At 43.7% G+C, this 26,757-nt stretch overlaps 1 protein-coding gene across 3 annotated transcripts in view; it reads left to right on the top strand.

The window, feature by feature from the left end:
- The window catches only part of RAB2B (RAB2B, member RAS oncogene family), a 189,680-nt gene extending 165,043 nt beyond the window's left edge, over positions 1 to 24,637 (top strand). For 2 of the 3 annotated variants that reach the window (XM_086923630.1, XM_086923631.1), the window contains 3 exons: positions 2,639 to 2,750; positions 2,878 to 2,946; positions 18,600 to 24,637. In XM_086923630.1, the coding sequence (XP_086779756.1) occupies positions 2,639 to 2,750; positions 2,878 to 2,946; positions 18,600 to 18,704 (286 nt within the window). In that variant the 3' untranslated portion in view covers positions 18,705 to 24,637. The remainder of the gene's footprint in view (positions 1 to 2,638; positions 2,751 to 2,877; positions 2,947 to 18,599) is intronic. The other variant, XR_015296035.1, reaches the window with a different exon arrangement.
- The last annotated feature ends 2,120 nt before the right edge of the window (positions 24,638 to 26,757 follow it).

Genomic DNA, 26,757 nt, shown 5'->3' with positions numbered 1-26,757 from the left:
CCACCAAGGCCTTTGACACTCTCGAGTGACCCTTCCTTTTTTACCTTCTTCCCCGCCTAGGCTTTAGCCCGGTTTTTCTGCGCAAGGTCCATTTCCTCTACTCCCTCCGTACTGCTCGCCTTCGGATCAGTGGCCAGATCTCGGAGCCCATCCATGTCTCCAGGGATAGGAGGCACGGGTGTCCACTTTCACCCATGCTTTTTGTTGTGGCTATGGAGCCTCTTCCCGCTAGGCTCCAGCAGCATCACACCCAGAGAGGTCTTGGCTTTGTGGTCCGAGCCCTGGTCGTCTCCATGTACGACAATGTTACACTTCCAAGAGAATCTCAGCCCCATGGTCCGTGAGGTGGGGCGCTTTGGGGGTCTTTCTGACATCCAGGTCAATTGGAGCAAGCCTGTTCTATTTTCTCTGACGGATGCCACTGTCCCCTTCACTCCGGACTATCAGTTTGTGTAGGCATCAGGCCCACCAAATATCTGGGCGTTTGGCTCAGCAGGAGCGTGGACAAACTTTGGAAGGCGAATTTTGGCCAGGCGGTCGACTGGCTGGAGACCAAAATACCCCCCTGACAGCATTTACCTCTATCCTTGGCAGGGCGCATTGTCATCGACCAGATGGTGGTGCTTCTGAAGTTTTTGTATTTGTTCCTGAATGTTCCCATTCCTCTTGCAGCTCATTTTTTCTGTACACTCCGCTCCCCCTTCATCTCCCTTGTCTGGGCTAGGTGGTAGCCTAGAAATGCATACAAAATTCTCACGCTCCCCCTTATGTGCGACGGGTTGTGTGTCCGGGACCTCAAATTATATGCTCTCAGTGCCCAGGCCAGTTTCTTTCACATCTGGCTGCATCCAATGCTATTTCAGCCCCATCCCACGTGGCGGTGGAAGCTGACCTGGCGGCTCCTGCCCCCCGACCGCCCTCCCCCGCCACCACACCTCCGGACTGCTATTTTGGTCCCTGCAAAACCACCGGGCGGAGAGATCGACCTGGTGAGACCCTGCGCTGGGCCTAGGACAGTCTTTGGAGATATTCTGGCTACAGCTTGCTCTCTGCAATTGCCATGCCCTTCGCATACAACCCGTTATTTCCCTCACTGCACACAGCCGGGATGGTAAAATGTGCGACTGGCCTAGGGCTGGCCACCTTATCAGACCTCTACCCCGACGGTGATTTCTTTTCTCTTCCAGCCGAGTCTGGGACAAAGGATACACTCCTCTATTATCAACTCAGAGCATCCTGCAGGGAGCTGCACCCCACTTTGATGACTGCCCTCGACCTGGCATACACTTCCACCTCCCCCCGCAAACTGGTCTCCAAATTTTATGCCAGCACGTTAGCGGCATCCCCAATATTTGCTGATCGCGCCCGCGTTGCCTGGAGCGAGGATCTAGGTATTGATCTTTCTCAGGAGGACTGGCTGTACTGTTGCGAGCAGACCAAACGTCTGTCTCCTACTTACCGCCTGTGCCTCATACATTTTAAGTATTTGCATAGACTGTATCACTCCCCCGCTCAGCGGTATAGAATGGGCCTCACTTCCAGTGATAGATTTCTCCGGTGCTCGGCTCCTGCGGCGGACTTTTCTCATCTTGCTTGGCTGTGCCCCAAGATTTCTGCATATTGGCGTTACATGTGCACCATCATCCCTGAGATTACCTCCACGTCCGTCTCGCTACACCCATTGATCTGCCTTCTAGGCTTTTGCAAATCATTGTCCTGACTCCTCCAGCCGGCTCACCACTGTGCTACTTGTTCTTGCACCTCGCAGAGTCGCCATACATTGGAGTCGGAGACCCGCACCCAGGGTTAGCGCTTGGCTTGAAAATGCTGCACGTTGTCAGACGCTCCTTCCAGGATTCTGGGAGTTGATGCCGGCAACTGGTCGGACACTTGATATCTGGGGTCCTCTTGTCTCATACCTCCTCCACCGGAGTGCCTCTCCCTCATCGACCTCTCCCGTGCTCCCTGCCGGCTCACCCCCCGCAGCGGCCACCGGTGTTGGTCGGTAAAGGACTGCTACCCCCCTCTGCACTCTGCTGATTCCTTGTGGCCTCTTCCGTCTGCACCCTGCCTGTAATGTTCCCTCCTCCATGTCCTTTCCTGCTTCGTCTCCTGTCACCCCTCCCTATATTCAGTTGTGTGCCACTAATGTACAAATGCCTTTACGATGTATGTAACAGATGTGGTTTTCTCCTTAGTATTTGCGGAAACCCTGCTTGTTTATCTTGTAACTTGATGTGCAAGAATTTCAATAAAGGTCTATGAAAAAAAAAGAAAACTCAGCCAGACTCACCAGGCTTCCTGTCTTGAAATCCCAGGAAGGTTCCTACTTGCCATGTGCAGGATCTCCTTGACTCATCAGGCTAATATATTCCTTAGTCTCCTGCTGCTCACATCAGCATATTGTAGCTCTCGCCATCTAGCAGAATTCCAAGGCTAGTGACCACAAGGGACAACGATATGACAGACCTGTGTATTGGAAATATCAAGTCTTTATTTCCCACTGTTAAGTTATTTTCAGTGTATTTTCAAAGTACTCATGATTGATGTTCATGAATCTTTGCTCTGCATCTCTGTTTTGAAATGATCTGCCTCCTGACCTTGTATTTCTTACAATACTCCTGTCTTTGTTTCATAGTGATTTGGAATCCAGACGGGATGTTAAGAAAGAAGAGGGAGAAGCCTTTGCGCGTGAGCATGGTCTTATCTTCATGGAAACATCAGCAAAGACAGCAGCCAACGTGGAGGAGGTGAAGTGAGGCTAGTGGAGGGAAAGTGTAATGAGATCAAGTTAGCAATTCATTCGGCCATCTGTTAAAGCTTCACAGTCTATATATTGGCAGTAATATGTTTGGTATCTTCTTTTGTTCTGTTCAGGCCTTCATCAACACAGCCAAACAGATCTACAAGAACATCCAGCAAGGCCTGTTTGACGTCAACAATGAGGTGCAACTTGAGAGCTGATGTTTTATGAAAAGGGGCAGTGAGTTTTAGGTTGTAATTACAGGAGTTATGGTTTAAGACATAGTAAAGATGGTGAGGCTAGCTAGGAGGCGATCTCAGCTGCTGGGTGATAAATTGCATTCCTTTTAAAGACATATGACACAAATGACATGCAAAAGAAAGTATAACTTATTTTATTGGTTCCAGTTACACTTCAAGGATGATGTTAAATAGAGTTCCTACCATGGAGGCAAAGTCTCTGTCTCCATATCCAATGGTTACTTCATCTCCTCTGATAACACTCGCACAACACACTATGCATCCTTCTCCCTAGAGTCATCAACAGTACATCTATACTAATACCTTCACTGCGATCCTTCCTCAAAATGAACAACGTGCAGTTTGTGTTTTTGAGGTACATGGAATGGGTAGGATTAGATTGGATCTCGTGCTCTCAGGCATCTCTTCATTAAGTTTGGTACAAACACATGCTTGCAGCTAACATATAAATTGGGCACCTAGTGGCAACAGAGTGACAAGGCTGTGATTGGGGAGGTAATTCCTAGAATCTTGTACAAGAGGCACCCCGATTTTGACCTTGACATACAAATCGCAAAAGTGCACATTGCCGGTAACAAACTTGCTTCCATAGTAAGCTCCTTGTAGCCAATGGGAGCAGGGGTTCTACTTTTCTTCTCTTCTCATAAAGTAGCCTTCACACATGAGGTATGAAAGCATTAAAGTAATTCTTTAAGTAAGATGTTAACCTATGGTTCCCGTTGTTTAATTTTTTTATATAGAACTGTACAATACATCTATTAAAGTAAGGAATAAAAAAAGTTAAATTATAGACAAGTGTCAGTAAGGTAACCATCTCCAACCGCAAGTTCTCCTTTATGGGATCTTCAGTGATTGTCATAAGCACTGAATAGTCCAATCCTTGACAGTAATTTCACAGCATAAATACTATTGCGTACTGTAAGAAATTGGGTTACTGGTTCAGGGGTGTAAAACTCTATGATTCTTGTCCGGGTGAAATCACAAGCAAACCCCAAATTAACCTTTGCTCAACCATCTAATAGCTTGGCACTGACCAGTCAGGCTTAACTTAGAGGCAGCATGTAAAGTGTTTAGGCTACAATTCAAACGGTAATAAAGTGAAACACAACACAGGAAAAATGTTATAATAATTTATGACCAAAACAGCAGAAAATCCAATCGGTACCTCCATAGATATCCATTTTTGAAGATTTAAGTGAAAATAGTGCAAAAAAGCACAAAGAACCAACTGTGGTTATTTGGTCGCTCTAGACTGGGAGAAGTCACAAGTTCATGCCAACCGTGATGGAGTGCGAGCTGGCTACAGGTACCCAGCTAGACCTGCTGAAAAAATTACCTTAAATCCTGGTTGCAGAGAGATGCAGTCCTGCGTCAATGCGTCACACAGCAGCAGTTCCGGGGGGAGGGACTGCGATAGTGATGTGAGGTCCTTGCGTGGAGATGCTTAGAGCAGCAGCGGTTCCTGTGAGATGCGGTGAATGATGCAAGGTACTTTGTGGAGATGCGTTGGGCATAGGCAGATGCACTGACCTGGGGAGCTGGGAGGTGAAGTCCTGCATCGGGGATGCATCAAGCACCAGTTTCGATTTGGAGTGTCGAGAGGCAAAGCAGTTCTGCTGGGACCTCAGATGGGCACCCAGAGCACTTTCAGGCCCTCTTCCAAGGGTACAGGACTAAGGCAGCACTAGGAATCACAGTTGGAAGAGTCCAGGTCCTTCGTTCAAGGATGTTGGCGCCTGTTCTGTCACTGAGGCTCTGATCAGGAGGCCAGCCAACTACTCTTGGGTCACTCTCTTGGTCCAGGGCAAAGATGCAGGACCAGTCCTTCTCACTCTAGCAGGAGGGCAGCAGGACAGCACAGCTGAGTGGAAGTCCTTCTTTCTGTAAAGCAGCACAGCAGACCCTATGAGTCTTCCACAGCCCGAAATATTTATAACTGGTTCCCACTTTGAAGTAGGAGAAGGTTCTGGAGGTTTCTATCCCCAGAGGTGTTTGCAATTTCCTGCTTACTTGCCCTAGCCCTAGATTGTCTGGGGTCACAATAGACAAGTGTCAGTCCTTTGTGAGTGCGCTCTGGCAGAGCCTTTGTCATGTGCAAGTGTAGTAGGTGAATGCTCCTCTTCCGAGATGGGCCATCCTGCCAAGGCTTATGACCCTTTGAATCACTGTTTGGGAGCAGTGCACAAAAACCACATGACCGCTATACCTAGTCACGTGACCCAGGAACAGGCTACCAAACGGTTAGGACAAGAAAATGCCAACTTTCTAAAAGTGCCATTTTCAGAACTGTGACTTAAAATCCAACTTACCATTAAAGAGGGCTACTGGCTACAATTCTATAGACCCTAAACTCAATTTGTCTACCTGCTGGCAATTGAAGGTTATCACTTATTAAATGTAATAGGGAAACCCAAGGATATCATATGGGAGATGTAGGTCTTGTATTGGTGAACAACAAATTTGAGTTTTTCACTACCAGGACATGTAAAACGTAAAGGTACATGTCCAGCCTTTTAAAAACATTGCATCCTTCACTCTGGGCTATTCAGGGTCTACTCTAGGAGTGACCTATATATATATATATATATATATATATATATATGTATATATATACTAAAAAGAAAGACTTTGACGTGGCAATAGGTTTATTTTGGCAGGTTGAAATGGCAGTTCAAAGCTGCACACACCGGCGCAATGCCAGGTCTAAGAAATGTCTGACAGGGCTACTTAAGTGGGTTTCTCAATCCGTGCTGCAGACCCACTAGTAGCATTTAATGTACAGGCCATGGGTACATGGGGTACCACTTTACTAGGGACTTACAAGCAAATTAAATGTGCCAATTATGTATAACTAATTCTACCGGATTAGGAGAAGAGAGAGCACAAGCACTTTAGCACTGGTTAGCAGTGGTTAAGTGCACAGAGTCCTACGGTCAACAAACACAAGATTAGCAAAAAGCAGGGTTGAAGGCAAAAGGTTTGGAAAAAGACCACCATAAGGCTGACAGGTCTAACACCTATATTGTAATTCATCATTTGTGAAAGTGATCAATACAGTAGTTCACAAACCTTTTTTCTTTGAAGCAAAGGAAGGCAATAGGATTCTGCGAATGAAATATGGGACCTTTCTTTTATTTTAGGCAGATCGTAGCACCCAATATCACCATCTTGCTCTGCATTGACTGTCACATCTGCTTTATTTTTGGAACTCCTTTAAATAGGCTCCTTAAGCATTGGGCTGTAGTCATTTTTACTTTCTTAACAGGAACATCATTACAAATGTATGTTTTTGGGTTTACTCCATGGTTTGAGTGATATGGAGTGTTTTTACAGTGTGGTTTACCTGGGTATTTCCCACTGTCGGCAAGATGCCTTCTATCATGCAACATGAAGATAGTATATAGCGTTCCTTATGCTCAGTGGTGTCTGCTTACCAGACACGAACACTGTACAGGACATTGTTAGACTGGAATTCACCTTCATAGCAGGCACAGAGACCAGGAAGAACAAAGAATCTGTAGTCCTAGATATTCTGTGTACCTGGGAAATGGGCTCCTTCCTCAAGTTTGTCAGCCCCTCGGTTCAACCCAGCAAGGAAGGGTCTAAAAAGAGGTGCCTTTCAAACAGAATCTTTGCCTACAGTTGTTGACTAGACATGTCACATGTTCATTATGGATGGAGATGTCAGCTGCCCAATTATTAAAGCAAAAGGAGCATTTGAGGTATTTATGTTGAACAATTCTTCTAAGTTTAAGATACTTCTTACAACATGTCTTCCTTCTACTTCAGGCACTGGGTGCTCACAAGCATACTCTGACAACGTGGGATGCTCCAGTAATTACAATTCCGCCTTCTCCTTCCCTGGCTCATCTTCAAACTTCTCCAGGAGACATTAGTTTGACTGTTATGCTTAAGACTCCTCCTTGTAGGAGAGCTCCTTCACTCACACTGGTGAAGGTTTCATTTCGTTGAGCATCTAACACTCTTAGAAAGAAGATGCATAGATTCTATGCTAACTATCCAGTCAGCACCCCAATCGCAACTTTTTTAAAGATTCTGCCTCATTGAAGCCCTTCAAACCCAATATTACCTTTTGGTCTCAAGCCTTTTATGACCTGCATTAGTTCTCACTTCAGAGTCTACTGGGCACCTCCTCAACATGCTACTCGACACCTTCTTAAAGTTCTGACCTTCAGAATAAGACTTTCAAACAGATTCCATTTTTGCCTCTGCAGCAAAAAAAAGAAGTTGACAGTCCATCCGGATGATAAGAATGAGAAGCTTGGTTCCCCTGGGAGAATGAATAGTATTTCTGTCACATCCATGCAAGTAGTAAGCATGAATGCTCATATGCACTGCTATGACATATCCATTTGGGAATCGCTCTGGAGGTTAGTTGGAGACCATTAAAGGGGTACAAGAGAGGATTTCCAGGAAATGGTAAATAAAGACTTCTTAATCGCCCATTGAGTATTTAGTCCATAGTCATTCATCCCTAAATGCACATGGTTATTGCCAAGGGTTTACTCCATGGTTTGAGTAATATGGAGTGAACATGACAACCCTGATACTATTCGTTCAGACACTAATGCTTGCTTGCTCTCAGAAAATATACAGGATGGCAATCAGGATGTTTCAATAAGTATTTATTGGTCCAGCAACAGCCATGTGTAAAACATATGTACTGCGACAATCAGGAGACTGAAGCATATGAAAGAGATTTTAAGTACCAAGATGGTAAATAGTAGATACATTTCTACCATAGTGCTAGTAAGATGAACATAAGAAGTTCAGATAAAAACAGTAGCACTTGCATATTCCTAAAAATGTGCATCCTAAGTAGTTTACCTAAATGTACCTAGCCTAGATCTGTATGTGTAGCATGTGTGTGTGTGTGTGTGTGTGTGTGTGTGTGTGTGTGTGTGTATATATATATATATATATGTATATATATATATATATATATATATATATGTATATATATATATGTATATGTAGCCTAGAACACCCTAGGGAAGAACCATCCCCCTCACCTGATGGTTGAGAATGAAGGACCCCATTTCTGCTTCGAGGAGGACACCCCGCAAGGGATGTTAAACCTCTGCGTGTCTAAGATTCAGCATGCAGGGTACTGTGTCATCTTGGAAGGAATTCTTCTCTAATTTGCAGAGGGAAATAAGGGTCTTGTATACTAGAGAGGTCACTCCGGGGTTTCTTCTAGAATCGATATGCTTTGAAAACATTCATAAATGTTTTGAAAACAATCAAGAATGTTTTTCCAAACAAATGTGATCATGCACAGCTGCCTGTTGGCCAAGGATGAAACAAGTGGTGTTATACTGTTTGACCACTGAGAGCCTGGTGTCGAAGAGACAGGAGCAAGCTACAATGTAAAAGGTCCCCTGTTTAGAATAGTTATTGTCATGTGGATGGGACAAATGTATGTAAAAAAGGGTATACATGACAGGACTGGCCTAAAAGTACATGTTTTGCCAGAAGTGTTGTGCCTTGAGGTTTAGGTCACCTTGTTTGATTATTCCACCAAGATCTTTAACCCAAAACAAGATTGCCTGAAATAACACATTGACATACTTTGCCAATGGCAGGCAATTGATTGGGTCCTGATTTTCAAGAAAAGAAAGATAATTTCTGAAAGGACTAAAGGAAGATTTCACAGTAGTTTTGACTCTGCAAAATGATAAGAAAAATACAACAGGAGGCCTAAACCTCTAGTCCACCAAAGGGATAGGATATGTGCCATCAGCGTAAGGAAACCTATTTCTACATTCCAAATCTGCTCAATTGCCAGAAATTTCCTCCGCTTTCTGGTGGAAATAGGTCACTTCAAGGAAAAGGTTCTTCGCTTCACTAAGTAAGCTCCTAATGCTTGGCAGTGGTGACAGTGCATTGTAGTAGGTAGTGAAGACAACCTTTTGTCTACCTATAATTGGAAGAGTAGTTAATACAAGCTCTTTCTGTACAGGAAGTCTTATTGGTTTTTCAAAGACCAGTAAGACCAGTAGTTGCAAAACTGGGAGGACAAGCTGACACTAGCAATGACAGCATTGCAGTCCTTTCAAAGAATGTGTCAGCTCAAAAACCATTTACAAAGGCATTACTTTCCATTTTAGGTCATGCATGCCGTGGCTATCATTACAGATACTATTCTGTGGGAGGGGAGGAGTCCATATGCCTGACCACAAGCTCAAGGGCTTCTGCTTGCAAAAGGAGGCCCTGTTACCTTATCAGTCGAATAAAGGTCTGAGCAGTGCACCTAACTCTGAGGACCTTTCTACCCACAATGAAAAGAAATCCATTCTTGTTAAAACAGAATAACGATGTACTGTCTGAACAAGATGGGGGGGAAGTAGAGAGCCTTGTTCCTGGTAAGACAAAACGTCTCTAGATGGTTGATGGCCACAGTGTGCATATCACCAAAATCATCTCCTAGTGCAGAGGTCTTCAAACTGTGGGGCGCGCCCCCCTGGGGGGCCGTGGCAGTATTCTCAGGGGTGCGCGAATGCCTCAGTAAGAAGTTGTAAATGAAAATAGCCTGGAAGCACGAATTTGTTGATTTACTGCATTTCCAAGCTGTCTTCATTTACAAACAGCAGCTGAAGTGCAAGGCAGGGTCAAAGACACGATTAAAAAGAACAACATTTCTAACTATTTTGTTCTGTTTTTTCACTTGCATGTTACTGCAGATAAAATAACACATCTGAAATGAAAAATAACGAATACTTATGAGACCTCAATTTGTTAATGTTAATGTGAGGTCAGAATTGAATCCTGGTGGGCGCAGTGGGGAAAAGGGAAAGTATGTGTGTGTATATATACTATAGTGTTACAGGTCCCCTCCTCTAACATAAAGCACTGTGAATGCGAATATGTAAATCATTATTTTATTTTTAAACCGCATACACAGTACAAGATATGATGCTTCAGAATGGTTTAGTCAGAGCCACGGGAATTATGTGACAGGAGAGCACCAAATTATGCAGCAGTTTTCAAAAACTATGTAAGAAGAAAATGAACATAATGTGGCATATTTTCTGACACTATTACTTCATTATTGTGTACTTTTTATACATAATACTATTTGGGCAAATATTTTACCTCATTAGTACCAGTTTAACAAATACAGAAATAAGCAGGTGAAAGGTGGCAAGTTAACCTTTGTGAAGGGCCTTCCACTGCGTGGGAGCGTGGCGCCCTATTTTAGTAACTTTTGATTCTTTTGAGCTAGAAATATTTTTTTTCTAAAATCTGCAACTTCTGCACCAGGTGATGATTTATGTGGCAAATGTGTCAAATCCATAATTATGTGAAAACAGCCACAGAATCGTACAATTCCAGTGGCTCTGTTTGGTGTTTATGATAAAACAAGAGCTTTCAAAGCATGTCTTTAGTAATAGGTAATCAGACTGTACCTAGTGCAAACATTTCTATAAGTATCCATTAAAATTATACTTTCCAGAATCCAACATCCTTATGTCCTTGTCATCATGACATTTTCAGTGAATCCATCAATTAAGACTCGCACTGGGTCCCAAGCAGGCCTTACATTTGGTGATTAATCAATTGCACCCAATTACATTTCTTTCAGGTAACAGGCACCTTGGTCGCTGTCACACCCTCGGCTTCACAACACATGAGAGCCCCACACTCAGCTTTGCTCAGCTTTACCACTTCCATTCGCCCAAGTCGTGCCATAAATTTTCGGAGGGGGGCCTGACTTCAAAACATTTTCGTTAGGGGGGCTCAGAGCAAAAAAGTTTGAAGACCTCTGTCCTAGTGGCTGATCCTCAACAGCAGGATGCACCAAAATTGCAAATGGGCGCTAAATGGTGAAGTGCAAAAACAGCAAGGTGTTGGAAGGAATGCTTGAATTAATCTCAGCCACTGACAATTGCTCTGGGCCCCATTCCGCACCATAGTTTTTTGCCCACTGTGCCATTCTAGACAAGTCCTGCCTTTTGTGATTCAGTCTTGTTCCTGCTCCAGTAGGTACAGTCGATCCTGAACTGCTAGGCTAGCTCCCCTCCATATAAGCAACCTCAGACCAGTTTCTACCTACTTGGGTTTCATCAGTGAGGTATAGCTTGAATCAATTAGCATAGTGAGCACGGGAACCGCATTTGGGCATACCTGTCACACTTAGCAGACCCTCCAGGATTTCGCGGTTTGCCGCGAAATCGGCACTTTTGCAAAAATGCCGAGATTTTTGCAAAAATGCCTGCAAAATCGGCAATTTTGTAAAAAAAATTATAATCCATCCAATTCTGCACAGGTCTAGTGTGCTGGCAACGTGTAACCTATGCAAGGGCAACAACACACATGCAGTGTTGTCAAGCCTTGGTAATGGGAGGCTCTTTCTTGCCCACCAGAGCGCCTTAGCTTTGATTCAAAGCGGGCAACTGCATGCACTGAAAATCACTCATTCATGTTAGTATTGTATGTTAAGCAGGCACATTTCCAATGAACTCGTGTTCCTCATGCCACTGACACAGATGTAAGCCGGACTCCTAGGTTCATAAGGAACTCGTTATTAACTCAAACCGCGTTGAATATTTTACCGAAGGAAAAGACCATATCATTGTTTTCAGATTTCACTGTGACTTCACCGAGCTCCATCTGCCAGCTTTAGAACTACCAAGCGCCTCTCGGCGCCAGCAGTGGCGCCTCAGTCGATGACTACCAGGTAAATGCAGGGGCGAGGGGAAGCCTTGTAATCAAAACATTTAATAAACTTAAAACGTGAGTAGGAGTTTATCATCAGAACACACAGTGCACTGGAAGGGTGAGAGTTATGAGCCACCCCACAGAATAATTTATAGAAACATTAGAACAGAATTACTTGGAAACAAAAAAAGGCTGCAAAGTCAGAAAAATGTTTTAATGATTTATAAAGTCTGTGCAGTACTTGAAAACATATTTATTTTAATAGATAGACTGGCACTTCAGAGAACAATACAAACTGTTTTACATTTTTCCTGAGCCCCTGGGCAACACCATAGACGTTTTGAATTATACATTTATTTCCACTTCTCCCCTTCAACTCCTGTCAACTCTGCATAGTGCAAACACACCAGTGACCAACACGCACAAACCACAAACACACCAGGGACCAACACCCACAGACCACAAACACACCAGGGACCAACACACACAGACCACAGACACGCCAGGGACCAACACACACAGACCACAAACACACCAGGGACCAACACACACAGACCACAAACACACCAGGAACCAACACACACAGACCACAAACACAACAAGCACTGGCGTTGCCAATAGGTTTCGCATTTGGAAAGTTGAAGCTATTGGTTTTGTAAATGACATTTTATATTTATATATCGTTATTGGCATTGTCAATAACAATATAAATATAATATGTCCTTTACAAAACCAATAGCTCCAACTTTCCAAATGCGAAACCTATTGGCAACGCCAGTGCTTGTTGTAGGTGGGTACGCATTCGGCTTGGGGAGATGATGTCTGCGTGTGTGAAGTCGTGTATGATGTTATTTCGGTCCTGATAAAATCAAAAATAATATTTCCAATCGATGTCTGTTGTTCAGCGTAAACAATATACTTTTTTTGTATTGCCCACGCCCACCAGGGTTTAAAAATCAACAGTTACAGGTGTCCTTGTAACTTGCAGGTACTTAGCTCTTGAAGCTATGATTGGAAACAGCCAAATAATAACATAGTTTTCACTAGTTACAGTTTATATAACATTTGTGTTTTGTACTTGCAAAAAAATTTTTTTTAACAAAGACGCTAACATAAGCAAGGTACAGGGCACAAGATACACAACTGTCTATTAATTTGTCGGAGGGATTTGAAAATATGCCGGTATGGTGTTGGGTGAACGAACCGTGGTGCCAAAGGTTACCTTACCATTCAGGTGTTAACAACTTTAAGCATGGGCAGAGGTTTCTCACTAAACTAAGTAAATACTACAAAATGCCTATGTTTTCAAGAAGATCGTTTAGACTCAATTCGTGTTTAAAAACGCTATGACTCAGATAGATAGAGGTAGGTGACAAAAAAAATGCAGGCCACCGTCAGAGACCCGTGCTGGGGTAAACAGCCCAGGAACACGTCAGCAGGCTTGTGTGTATGCTAATGCGATACTACTGACTGTTTGTTTGAGTGTTCGGAGGGGAAATGAACAGCTCAGAACCACACCGAGTGGAAACCAAAACTCGCAGGCTGTCACACAGCTCTGCACTGAAAGACCCAAGTGACCCCATTCTGGCAGATTTGTCATTCTTTTATACCGATGTTGTTAGCAAGGGCCCCTTAGACTATCTGTGTTATGCCAGCTGCGTGGGCTCTACAATCTTTCAGCGTAAAGCAGTCTGTTTCAAAGCAAACATAAGACATTTTACTTAACTTCTGGCACACAACTCTGGCTTGCATGGCTTCTTTGTTTATCTTAAACCGAATGCTACAAATGTTTTTCTTCAGCTGGCCTTGCAATGCTGGCAAATGGCCGGAGGGAAGCCGGATGATGGCGGGAGAGCCTGGTGGGGGGGGGGGGGGGGGGCGGGAATGCGAGCGAGGGGAGGAGAAGTGTGGCAGGCGGATTAGGGAGATGCGCGGAGGGAAGCCGGATGGGGGTGGGAGAGCCTGGTGGGGGGGGGGGGGGGCGGGAATGCGAGCGAGGGGAGAAGTGTGGCAGGCGGATTAGGGAGATACGCGTGCTTGTGTGGTCACGTGACCCGCTTTTGTGGTCACGTGACTCACATGCACTGTGAAAAAACCGCAGTGGTTTGACGAGTCGATGGAGCACTTGAATTCTCGCCTATTACATTCGCAAGCCAATGATAATAGGCGAAACCTAAAAAACTAAGATATCTGTGTTTATTGAAGGAAAAACCGCCAAATAAAATGCCGCTAAATTGCCGCTAAATTTCCATATTTGTGCCGCTAAATTTGCTAATCCATGCCGCTATATCCTGGGGGGGGTCTGACTTAGGGCGTGTACTGCAAAAAACAATTAGGTTATGGAAGGAATGTTTGCATTAATCTTAACCACTTGTGGCCTTTTTTGTTCTCTTTATTGGACGCTCTAAGTACACTGGGTATGCCTAGATGTGGAGTCTGTGCTCACTGTGCCACTAGAAGCATGCTGCACCCAACGGAAGAGGCCCAAATAGCCCGAAACCAGTCTTGAGTTGCTTGTGCTTCAGTTCAGAAAATACCTGGTGTAGGATGATGGCTCTTTATATAGTGTGCCAAAAAGAGGTACACTGTGTGAAGAGTCCAGTTAGAACCCTAGCTGGTTTACAAAGGCACAAATGATAACCCAAATACTCCCTTTTGTGGTAGTGTGGGGGAGCAGGTAGACTTATCGGAGGGTAGTGCTAAGCATTTGTTGAGAATCTGAGACCAATTTAGAAAAATTTGTAATTTTTATATAAATTTTGATTGCAAGCACTTCTTTATCAAGTAAGTACTTTTCTAAAAATTTATTTTAGCAGTTAAGTAAAATGTTCACTTAAATGCACCTTTACACAGTGCTTTCCTATGGGATAAAAGGCATGTATAGCATACAGTTGTTTGTATGCAGTTTCTGGGGTCTCCTCCGGTCCAAAGTACCACGAGCAGTCACTCATTAGCTGCCCTTGATCGTCAGGTTGCAGAGGTGCAGGTCATGTAGGTAGCTGGGGCGCTACGCCGGTTGAAGAAAGGAGGGCCACCTAGAAATAGGCTGCAGAATGGGACTTGGAGACAAGACCGGGAGCTCGCAACAGGGGCTCTGGTCACAAGGGCCCTGGGGACAAGGGAGTACAGTCAGTTAGTCGGTTCCCAGGCTGGGACACTCTGTTGCGAAGTAGATGGGTCAGCTGGGGTCTGTGCGCCTTGGAACTTTGCAGTCGTCGATCTTGCCAGTTGAGAGTGCAAAATCAGGACATCTGGGCCACTCTGGAGGTCGGTCTCTGCGGTGCTGACGTCTCTCGATGGCTACTTTGACTTGGAGTTCCGACTGTACCCTCACGGTCTCTACTTGCTGCAATGTGTCCAGTACCCCATTTATTAGTCTTGTGTGGCTCCGGTGGTCCTGATTTCCACTTGGTGGGGGGGAGGGGGTCAATTTGTCCTTCAGGAGCACAGGGTCCTTTTCCTGGGCAGCTGCTGCATCGGGCTGGCCTGGGAACGGCAACACAGTGGACCTGACTTTGCATTTCAGTGCATGCGGACTGAAGAGGAGTAGCTCCTCTACATCAAGGGCGGTTGCTCGGCGATTTGCAAAGGCTGGCAGTTTTTCAGGGTTCTTGGAAGCTGGTCAGCTGCAGGACGAGTCGCTAGATTACGAGTGTCGAGAATTGATGCAGCAAGCAGGACTTGGAGCCAAGAGTCCAAAGCCGTCTTCAGTTATTGCTTTTTCTTGCTGCTCTGTTCTCTTTTTGATCTGTCAAATCTAAGTTCCTGGTGTCAGAAAGTGCCACCTAAAGGTTCAATTTAGGGGTGTTACATGGAGAGTCCAGTAAAAGCCAATGGGCTACGTACCTTTAGGGTGTCTGCACCATCTATATGACCACATCCTGGTGGAAGTGGGCATATGTATAATCAATTTGAGGGGGGAGAGAGAGATCGGATCCTTTCAGACTCCATTTAGTTATTCATAATCACAAAGGGGAAAGGATCACTTGTCAAGTGATCCTTTCCCCTTTGTGATTATGAATAAGGAAGTGGGCATAACCCTGACCCAGAGATCCTAATTCCGCCAAAACTAAGATGATGAAATGTAAAACCTCGTGTCCACATGAGGTAGGCCATCTTAGGGTTGTTACCAGCCTGAGAGGAGGACACACCTCCTTCTGGGTTAATTTTCCCACCTGTCCTGGTGCCAAATGGCCCCAGGGCAGGGGTTGGCATTTCCCTGTCTGGGGAAGCCTCGGGTCGCATATCAAAGGTGGCAGATGCTTTTGAAGCCACCTACCTTGATATGCTGATCACTTAGCCATTCTGCTTGGAGGAGGCAACAACACCTTTGGCCGTAGCAGGAAATTGTGTCTGCCCTCCGAGAACACGGGCTTTCACCTGTTTGGGGTTAGAAAACGGTCTGTGGTGGCAGGCTGCTGTACACCAATCAGCCAGAGCAGTAGGTTTTCAAGGGGCTTGTATTAATAAATCCATTACTGGGATCCGTATGGGCTTATTAATATGAGTTGTTTAACACCAAACATTTCTAGTTTCAATGATGCCATCATGTGGCTGGGGAACTTGTGAACACCAGTGTCCAGCACATGTACTAGAAAATGGCTTCCCTGTTCACTTGCAGTGTCCAAAAATAAACTTCGACATTACAGGGGCATATCTGCGCATGCGGTTATGTCCACGCATATAGTATAGTGTTCCTTGCCTTAGGGCTGTAGGGATGACTTACCTATACTGCATGCAGTGTCTGAAGGCAGGCATGGCACACAGGAGGTGTGCCATGCTGTGTCTTCACTTTTCTCTGCACCATGGCATGCAGTCTGCAATAGTACTTTGCATGTTGGTTCTGAGGGGACTCTTAGGGTGACACAATACATGATGCAGCCCTTAAGGACCCTCTTTAGCCTCCTTGCCCTAGGTATCAGGAGTGCTAAAGGTATTGCCAAATGGGTGTACAATTATGTATATATAAGAGATCTGGCACTGGGAACCTGGAGAGTAGGAACCCAGTGCACTGTCTGTCAAAATTGCATGAGATACCATGCTAAAAGTGAGGGTGACCATGTCAAAAGGGGGCACTTTCTACTTCTGGTTTGTAAATTTGTGCTTGACTGTTCTTATTGAAACATGATTTTCATATCGCCAAGTTTAATCTGAGGTGGATTAGGGCACAAAAAAAACAAGTCACTGGTTTGTGGCCCAATTAATTACCAGTGGCTGAGATTAATTCAAGCATTCCATCCATCACTGTTTTGTATTTTTCACTGAAACGATGAAGTGTTACAGAATGCCTTATGTGACTGCAGATGATCAAATACTGATCTTTTCACCACCATATACAGTAACCTATGCCTAGACTTCGCATCTACATTTTACCAACTGAGAGCAAAGGGGGAAAGGCCATTTAATCAGCTGGTCAGTGAATTGTATCCAAGCTTTTCTGCTGATCCCAGCTGTGTTAATAAAGCTGAAACTTTCCCGAACTTGAATGATCCAACTTGCTCCACAGTAGTCCTACAAATGGCGTTTCTTAAACTCCTTCCACGTAATGAAGTGACTACAGAAGAGACTGCATCGAGACTGGATCTTACCAAGCATCAGCAAAGGATCCTGTACTCGATCCTTCCATCATTAAGCTTAGCACCCTAGCTCCTTAAAGCTTCCATTTTGGGCACAAAAAACGTCCACATGAATAAATAGTTACTATGAACATTTTCACTTAAGCATGAGACTTGCAACCAGTGCCTATTCCACTTTCAGATTCAAAAAGGTCTATATTTGCTGTACTCAAAATAACTTACTACTGAGTTCCAAGATTCCGGGTATGCTAACCTACCTATTTTAGATGCCAATGTCAGGTCTGCAGTCATCCTCGATTTAATGTACATCTTGCAGCCATAACCACTTAACAAACAAGTCTCTGAAAAACATGTTTTTTATTTTCAAAATTGCCGAATTCATAGACCCTATCATGCCAGTGTTCCCAACTTCCAGAAGACCTTCTCCCCAAGGGTACTTAATACATTTCTATCAAAACTCATAAATACCAAATATCAGTCTATGCATAAGGCGACTCCCTGTAGCATATTTCTTGAAAGGCAGATTTCTTATTTGCAGTCATTTCTTGAAAGGCAAAATCTTTTTCTAACTTTTGCCAAAATCCTTTCTCAGCAACACTAGAGTTTCGTGTTTCTATCTTTGTAGAACTAAAGATTATCACAATAGCAAACTGCTTTTTGTAAACTACGGGTCACTTCTTGGAGGTTTAGCCACATCTAAACAGTTTGTTTCTCAGTTGATCGTTTCATTTGTAATTCTGTGGTATCAGAAAGCGAATAAATTGCAAAATCCCATTCCAGACGGGGAAAATAATGCAGGGATTTGTCCTGTGACCACTTGGGTGTCTACACATACTTTTACATACCTTGACATAAACTACAGACCTGAGGCCTAAGTTGGCTTCTTTAAGCAGGCCTTATTAGGGGACCTCTCAAATGATATCACTAGCACCATGATACTTTCTCATCTGCTGTTAAGGGACATGGGTTTGCTGTTGTACTCAATGTTTTTGACTATCTTTGAAGATCCCATTAAAAAGAAAGGTCAGTTTCCTCCTAGTAATCTTTCATTGGAATGTTAATTTAAGTCATTAGCAACTTTCCCTCTTGCCAGGCAGAAATATTGGGATGTTTTACCATAGTGTCCATTCAAGCTAAAGGTAGCTGCCTCAGAATCCTGGTCAGTGCATCGTTTTGCTTCACAAAGTATGCTTTGTGCCTTGTGCTTGAGTCAGTTTACATTTCAGGCAACATTTCATATGATTACTATCTACCTTTTTGAACATGTGTGGGACGGCAAATACCTTTCTGCTATTTGTGCTTCCCTTCTCAACTTTTCGTTTCTTCCCTTCCACCTAGGCCAATGGCATTAAAATCGGGCCGCAGCAGTCCATCACGCAACCACTCGGTGGAGGCAGTGGTCAGAACCCACAGGGCGGAGGGGGAGACTCGCGGTGCTGCTGAGAACCCATCGTGCTGGAGCCTTCACACTAAATATCATTGGCTTCTTTGTGCACCCCGGACCTGTACAGAGATAACAGGAGAGATTCACCCCTCAGAGTGGCCTGAAGCAGCATCTCTTTGATTCCTGGTCACATTTCAAGAAGATAAATCCCTCTTGTTTGTCTCTTTCCCACCTCTCCTTGTGCTGGGTTGTGGTTAACAGATAATGATGTCATGATACCACTGAAGCTGTAAACAAGAATATTATGATGGGCTCTTGTACCGAAGAACAGTTTTTACAGGTGGGGACACTACCATCTGTTGCATTCCACTAACTGTGTGGCTGCACTTCCTATCTGCCCTAAGTTTACTTTTATTTTTTTTTATAAAATATGTAATTTTATGCATTTTGAAGTATTTTTGTGCCCATACCACTCCTTTCTTGGCGGCTAAAAGCGGTTTAAGGCTGCCAGAGTACCATAACTTAATTAGCTGTGATTTGGTTTGTCAGTGTACATTTTCATGTTGGAAGTGGTGTTTTTGTTTTGACTTGCCCTCTTCTGTTCATTTTTCTGCTCATTGATGCCCGAGTACAATCCAGCTATTTGACACTTATATTTTGTAAATCTGCACCTTTCCTTATTATTGTGCCTCAGCACCCGTCTCCAGAGGTGCACCTGTTTGATCTCATGCAATCTTCATTGGTTTAAGACCACTGTTGGTGTATTTGTTACTTTTGCTTCATTCCAACCATCCGGAGAAAATGTTTTCTCTTTTTATCCCTATACTTAGATAGGTTTGTGCTGTGTGTGCTCATGTTAACCTGCATCTCTCCCCCTTTTAGTTGTAGGAAGCTATATGCATAAAAACATCAAAAAGGTGATAGAGATGAAAAAGGAGAGGACTCTTCCTCCAAAGTATTATTAAATAAACAAAAGGAGTCACTCCTAGAAATTTTGAAGGTGTTGAGAACCTCGGAGTTAAAAAAGGAAAAAAGCTTTTTCTTTCAAATAACCCTCACCCACCAGGGTTACCCATTGGTGGCATGCTTCATTATAGGGTTCATCCCTAACCTGCTACGAAAAGGGGCGTGCTATGACCGATCGTGTATTTTGCCTATACACCTATGCTGATTACCTTAATATTGGAGTGGGGGGTTTTGTAAACAATTGGGTTAAAATATCTGGCTAGTGGGAAAAGGATTATTTTATTCAATCCCCTAGTCAATATGATTAAAAAAAGGGGGGATGACGAGAAACTTCTAGGGATAATGACCCTTAGTTTCTCTGGTTTACTAGTTTCAAGCCCTACCCCAAGGCTTTTCAGCGGGACCTAAGGGGGTTACTCCCCGTCACCACTCCTTCAGTCGTCAAGACTCCTATTTGGTCACTATCAGTGCTCCCACGTATCTGTTGTTCGCAGCATGCCCCTTTCCGTAGCAGGCATGAACCCTATGATGAAGCATGCCACCAAGGGTATTCCTGGTGGATGAGGGTTATTTGAAAGAAAAAGCTTTTCTCCTTTTCACTACGAGGTTGACAAAGCTTTCAAATTTTATGGGAAGATATATGCACATATGTCCGTTAGAGCTATTCTCCTCCTTCGCAATAAACTCACTAAATGGAGGCAGTGTACCTCTTTAAGGATTTGCCTTCTCTCAGTTAATTAACACGTTCATTCAGCGATCTACTTGTTTGAGTATATATTTGCTGTACAACATATAACATATTTGTGTAATGCTGTGCGAGTTTCTTTCAGCTGTCTTTATGTTCATCAGTAGATGCACAAGGCGCCCTTGCTTTTCTTTCACACAAGGCAACGTGATATTTTGCAAGTCACTTTGCTTGTAGGATCACATTTGTAATTTCTGAGGGTAATTTGACTCCCCAGCTCATGGCACCTTAGCAGCCTCCTTTGTAGTTGAATATATGTGTCCATGCCTTGGTGAGCTTGTACACTGGCCATCTTAGTACAAGTTTGTCTTCATGTTTCTGAATCTTCCTTTAATCTTTTCATGCACATCTACCTCTGCACCAATGTTTTGTATCCATGCGTACTAGTAGACCCATGTTGTCCATTAGCCTTTCATGTCCTGTGTCTTTATTTAAGATGTTATGTATATTTTTGCTCTTCTACTTTGAATCATAGGATTTGTTTATTCAAGGCAAAATGTGAGTTTGTATTGCTGAATGTCCCTAATTACATGTGTGTTGGTCTCAGAGTACTTGCCCTTGTGTGCTGGACCAATGCCTGTATGTGTGTGGTAAACGTCTGAGTGACCAGTGGCTGCACATGTTTCAATATTGGGCCAAGAATCAAACATTCACAGTACTTCAACCGCATCCCATTGTGCTCCGTTTGTCTGTACCCCTTTGCTCTACAAGTAGGTGAGGGGGGGAAATGTGGCAGGAGTATATCGGCACTATCTCCAGCCAGCAAAATGTATGGAATATTTAAATGTTGCTGTCCCTTTTTTTTGTTTTAGATTGTTTTTTGCAGAATTAAAATAGCTAAAAGGAGGGATTTGACTGCATCCTCATTGTTTCTATCTCTACATTCTCTCGATTCTGGAGCCTGTATTACTGCTGGCTGTCATGTAGGTGTTTGTTTTGTTAAAGTTATTCCCATTCACCTATAAAGGTTTCACAGTCTTAGAGAGCTGAAACAGTGCCCAATAAAAAATCGTAATGCTTCTGCAGAGAACAGTATTCAAAGAGTTGAGAAATATAAAGAGAAAAATGATGGGCTGAGGCCTACTGGTTGCGAATTGCTTGTGGTGCAGTAAGGAGAGCAGCATTTGCCCCCCAAGACTTAGTCATATGTCTAAAGATGTACTCTCTAAAGCTCTAGATACACCTATAGACCTTGCACCAGCATGCTAAGGAAATTTGCACTCCTGTTTACTACCTAATTCAACTCCTCTTTGAGTGGGCATAGTACCACCCAGTCTGAACGAAGGGCTTGTCACTCAATTGCGAAAAGAAAAAACCCAGTCCAGACCCAGAGTTTCTTTCACACGTCAGACCGATTCTCAATTAGCTTGTTCTGTCTTGGTTCAGTAAGAAAGTAGTGGCTAGGCAACTTCAGAAAAATCTGGACAGACGCAACCAATATAACTGCCTGTATCATACAGTTGTTCCCTGAAGCCAAACAAGAATTTGCTTCCTAGGCAAGAGAAATAGTGGAAAAAGTGACAATCTCGGTTATGTAGTTTAATTAAAATATACCCAAATGCACTTAAGTGCAAAAAAAGCTTTAGCTTTGAATAACAGGTGCTCCAGTGAAAGGTGCATTGAATCGTGAAATAAGTTCATTCTGGTGCGCAATAAGTTTTAAAAAGAACACAAATAAACACCTAGACATGTAGACCAGTCCACACAATGCTTTACTCAAAAACAAGACTCAAATTTGAAGTATAAATTGGGTGGATATCACTGAATGTGCATCAACAAATTGTGGCATCAACAATTTTGACCCATTTTGTCTCATATTTTGCCTGGGTCTTCCTCATGACAAAAAGGTAGCAAATAATGAAAAGACAAATGCAAAATGTCTTTGTTGAATGAGCCAATAAAAGGGGGCGAGGGTAACATAGGAAACTGTGCAGGGTTTACGCTTGCCATGAATGGCAAATTCACTGGATCAGAAAAAGGTTTTAACCATTCCCTTATGTTGTCAGGATGCAACTCATACACTTAAGAGTTGTTTTTTAAGTATATATCCTTACCCAATGTTCTCACCATGTAACTATGAGTGTGGACTTTATTTTTATTTCTCAGAGTATGAATTGCTTCCTTCTGTGGTGTAGCTTAGATGGGGTAGTGGCAAAGTACGTAGTAGCCTGTCGGCATAATGCAGAACATTTCAGCTCTCGCTAGTGCTCATTTGAACTCGTTCAGCTATGCCTGCTCGGTGCAGCAAGGAGAGCAAGGCTATCGGGTATCATGGGGTTGCACATGCCTTCGCCTAGCTTAGAATCATCCCAGTTTACAATTAAGGTGGAGACAAAAATGGTGGTGTTTTTTTAACATTTTTTTATTTAAGTTGTATTTAAGGATGGGGAATGGAATTGATCAGCACAAATTTTGAAATCTGTATGAATTTAATGGAGTTTGTGGCCTTATTTCGAAGTTAAACCCCAAATGCTGTGCGCTGCAGAACATACATAGTGAATAAGTTTGTGTTTTTTAATGTTTACTGAAGTATGTTTTTGCCGTCCTTATATGACCTTAATAACTCTGCTCCCTGCATGCTTTTAGCATTTCTCAATTGAATTTGGACACTTAGATAGGTGGGCAGCGCAAGAGGCCTTTTTGTTAGTAACGCTGTTAAGACTCCTTCATTGTAGCCGAAGTCTGTCATAAAAATGGCCTACACTGAAAATATTGAAAATGACCAAATCATAACCCAGAAAGCAAATGATTTTCTCCCATAGGGATGACACCTTGGTCGCTATGTTAGCTGGGTCTGGAACACTAAATGTAGGACTTGCAGGGGTCCATCCTTGCTCTTTGTTAGGATAAGCTAGTGAGTTCTTGATAAGGTGATTTTGAGGCTGTATTGGAGTAGTGAGCTTTTACTCACAGGGTCCTTAATTGTGATCTAGCTGTTACGGATATCCGGGAATGTATAAGGCTATAGGCCAAATCATTTTTACCAACAGCAGTGGAAATACTTATTCCTGAGGGGGAAAAATAAATTGAGCTAATAAATATACAGAGCACAGTGTCATCTCTCTGATTTGAGTATGATGCAAACAAGCCTATCATGACCAAAGTGGTTGTCCTGTGGGCCAGCGATGTTTTCAGCAGATAAATCTTTTTTAGTGAGCATGGTGATCCAAAAGTGTGGTTCAGAATATTATTTGTTTCTAGAAAACCTGAGGAGCAGTTATGATTTTAAAGGGCTTAGTATACTTCCCAGTAACAATTCCCCTACTCCAGAAGCCCATTTAGCCAAGAAGGAAACGGAATGGACCATTTTTGAACATTTCATTTCCCACCAGAGAGACTCTTCCTATGACGTACCATTTTCTGGTTTTCACTGGGCATCAATGCTAGTTGAGATCCTTTGTTCAATGTGATTTAAAGGAGAGCCTCTAACGGTTGTAATATGCTCTCCAGACAGCGTGAAACTAGGGTGGGAGAAGAGGCAGCATCCTTATTCGTCTGAAGACTGTAAGGATTAACCTGCCACATTGTATTGGGTGCAACTGTAAAATCTTTTTATCTGACATGCAAGCCTATATTCATTCTGTACAATATTATTTTTCTTTGTTGGTTTGTTATTTATGCATGCAACCCTGTTAAAAGTGGTCCTGGGTAGGTTTAGCAAGCAAGAGATCGGAATGACTGAAGTTGAAACAATCTCAGGCTGGGGTGTATGAACTTTAAGGACTAGGTCTGCGCTCACTACTTAGTCTTCCTTGGATGTGATTGAGTAAGAAGGCCAAAGATTGAGTGGACACCAAGGTGTGTTCACTCACATTTTCTTTTTGCTAGACCTCCTGGTCTGTGTACCTTGTTCTACCAACATATATTTAACTTTACAAAGAAGTTCAGAGAATTTTGAGAGCTGTCGTTTACATTAAATGTGGATTTGTTTGCTATAAAGGATAAATTGTAGTCTTGTGTACAGATTCCCAGCATAGGATGCACCTGGGGAGGGTACAGGCGCACAGCACATACAACCATAAGCCTTTCAGATATTTGGTATTCCCAGGTATGCATTCTGTTTTTGGAATATAATGTTTGTGCACCGATAGTTATCAAATTCTGCTGCTTTTGTATTAATGTCCTACCTATATCCCCTTCTAGTTTACATTTTTAAAATTGCAAATAACTATAAATATCTACTAAACAAGATTTGTAAAAGTATTCTTCTTTTTCATGTCATTGTTCTAAGGAATAACGATGTCGGCCTGTTGCTGCTTGAATAAAATATGTTGTCCTGAACTCACTGTTCTTTGTCTAACCAACCTGTTCCTTGTAACATGCACAAGCCTACAGCAATTAATGAATCAACTGAGTCATCCACTCCTATTGTTCAACCTTAATTTTGGGAAAGGCAGCACCTTAACAAATGCATGCAGGTTTTAGGATAGTCAGTGAAAACATATTAATGTTGTTCCTATGATTCGCTTTCCTGGGGTTTATAATAAATAAGCAAACAAGTGCTCTAACAATAATAAATTAACTTGCAAAATGACCAAAGGTAATTTTTTTCATACAATCATTACCAACATCTTTGAGGTTTCGAACAATGTGGTCACTCCTAATGAGGTAGTTGCATAGTGTGTGTGTGTGTGTGTGTGTACCAATTTAAGTTGGATGGATGCTTTGGGGGGGGGGGGGGGGCGCTAGAGGGCACGCAGCAAGATGGCCGCTCTATAGGGCTGCTATGCCGGCTGAGCTCATAATCCGGCAATTATCCTTGTCATCCGGATCTACCTCCTGCCTCAACTGACTCCTACGGATTTTCTAACTGCTGCGGAGCACTCTGGCACTGGTGCCCGACCAGAATACGAGACCCCCGACTTTCTGCCACAAAGTGCCCCTTCCACATCCGAACTCTGCGCCGACCTGTGAAAAGTGACCAGTGACAATCACGACCAGATAACGCACTGCAAACACAGTATCTGCCCCCCACTGCAATAACTCACACGATAGACACTACTCCCACTCTCAACCCTGGGTCTCCGCCCTACCTGTGCTACTGGGAAGGCCTCTATCCCACTGCTATACCGACGTGCTTGACACACTAGACTGCATGCCCACCATGGGAAAGAGCCAGCCACGTCTAACGTTTGAGCAATGCAAAACCAACAGAGCTGCTCAGCACACTGCTTCGGACTCGGAGGCGGACACTCCCAATGATCGCTTTTCTAACATTGACAAGACACTCCTAGCGGTGCAGGCCAGACTGTAGTCCATCAACGGCAAAAAAGACCATCTCAACCTCCGCATGGATCACATGTCCTCTAAATTGGACAAGCACGCGCAGCGCCTGGGGGAAGCCAAGACCCGTATCTCGGACGCAGAGGATGAGCTACAACAGGTTACCACGAAGACCATCTCCATGGAAAAAGTCATTGCAGTCATACAGGCCCGTAACGAAGACTTTGAAGCTAATTCGTGCCGCACAACGTGTGCATTACGGGCCTACCAGAATCTACGAATACCGGTCGCCTCGAGACTTATGTGGAGAAGCTTCTCCGGGACATCTTCGGACTGGACCAGCTATCACAGGTCCTCGTTGTAGAGCACGCCCATCGCTCCAGTGCCCCGCCTTAACCCATCAATGCCGGCCTTCTCAATTACAGAGACCGGGATGCAGTTCTCTGCCTTGTTTGAGAGAAGGGCACTATCACGCACAACTGCAACACTCTGGCTTTCTTCCCCGATTTCACGCTGGGAGTACAAGCGGCCCGCTAGGGAGTACCAACCCGCCAAAAAACTTTTACTTGCAGCGCACATACCGTATGCCATGCTTTACCCCGCCAGACTGCGTGTTGGTGACAATGGGAAATACACGTTTTTCAACTGCCCGAAATCGGCATTGGATTATGCCAAGACTGTATCTCGATGTAACCGATACCCCTTGACAGGCAGAGAAAGGCGAACCTGCAGATCACGAAGATGAGGTGAATGGGCATAGCAAATTATGACTCTCTCGCACTGCAGTGGAGTGTTGATATTGGCTCCTCTTTGAATCTTATGCTGTGTACTACCTATTGAGGTCTTTGATGAATAACGACCTGCTCTAGATTATTGCATGCTAATGTAAATTTTTAATGTCTCTTTGCTCCCGACAACACCTTTTGGCCTATTTAGTATATTGTTTCCTCTGTTTCCATAATGTCGGGAGAGTCCTTTCACATGCTTGATTCAGATGTATGTTATGGAGCGAAGACTGTGAAACCATGACAGCTCAGCCACCTCCTATTCCTGTTGGGAGGGTGGTTGTGCTCGGCGCCCCCCTCTATGGTTGCTCCCCATCAATGGTTGATCCCTCGGTACTCTACTGAGGATTTATTACAGGGTGTTCGAGATGGCTTCAGCACGTTGGGGTTGCT

Source organism: Lissotriton vulgaris, chromosome 5, assembly GCF_964263255.1.
Source record: "Lissotriton vulgaris chromosome 5, aLisVul1.2, whole genome shotgun sequence".
Taxonomy (NCBI): Eukaryota; Metazoa; Chordata; class Amphibia; order Caudata; family Salamandridae; genus Lissotriton; species Lissotriton vulgaris.
The sequence above is the reverse complement of the archived record's forward strand: the minus strand, read 5'-3'. Positions and strand labels throughout refer to the sequence as shown.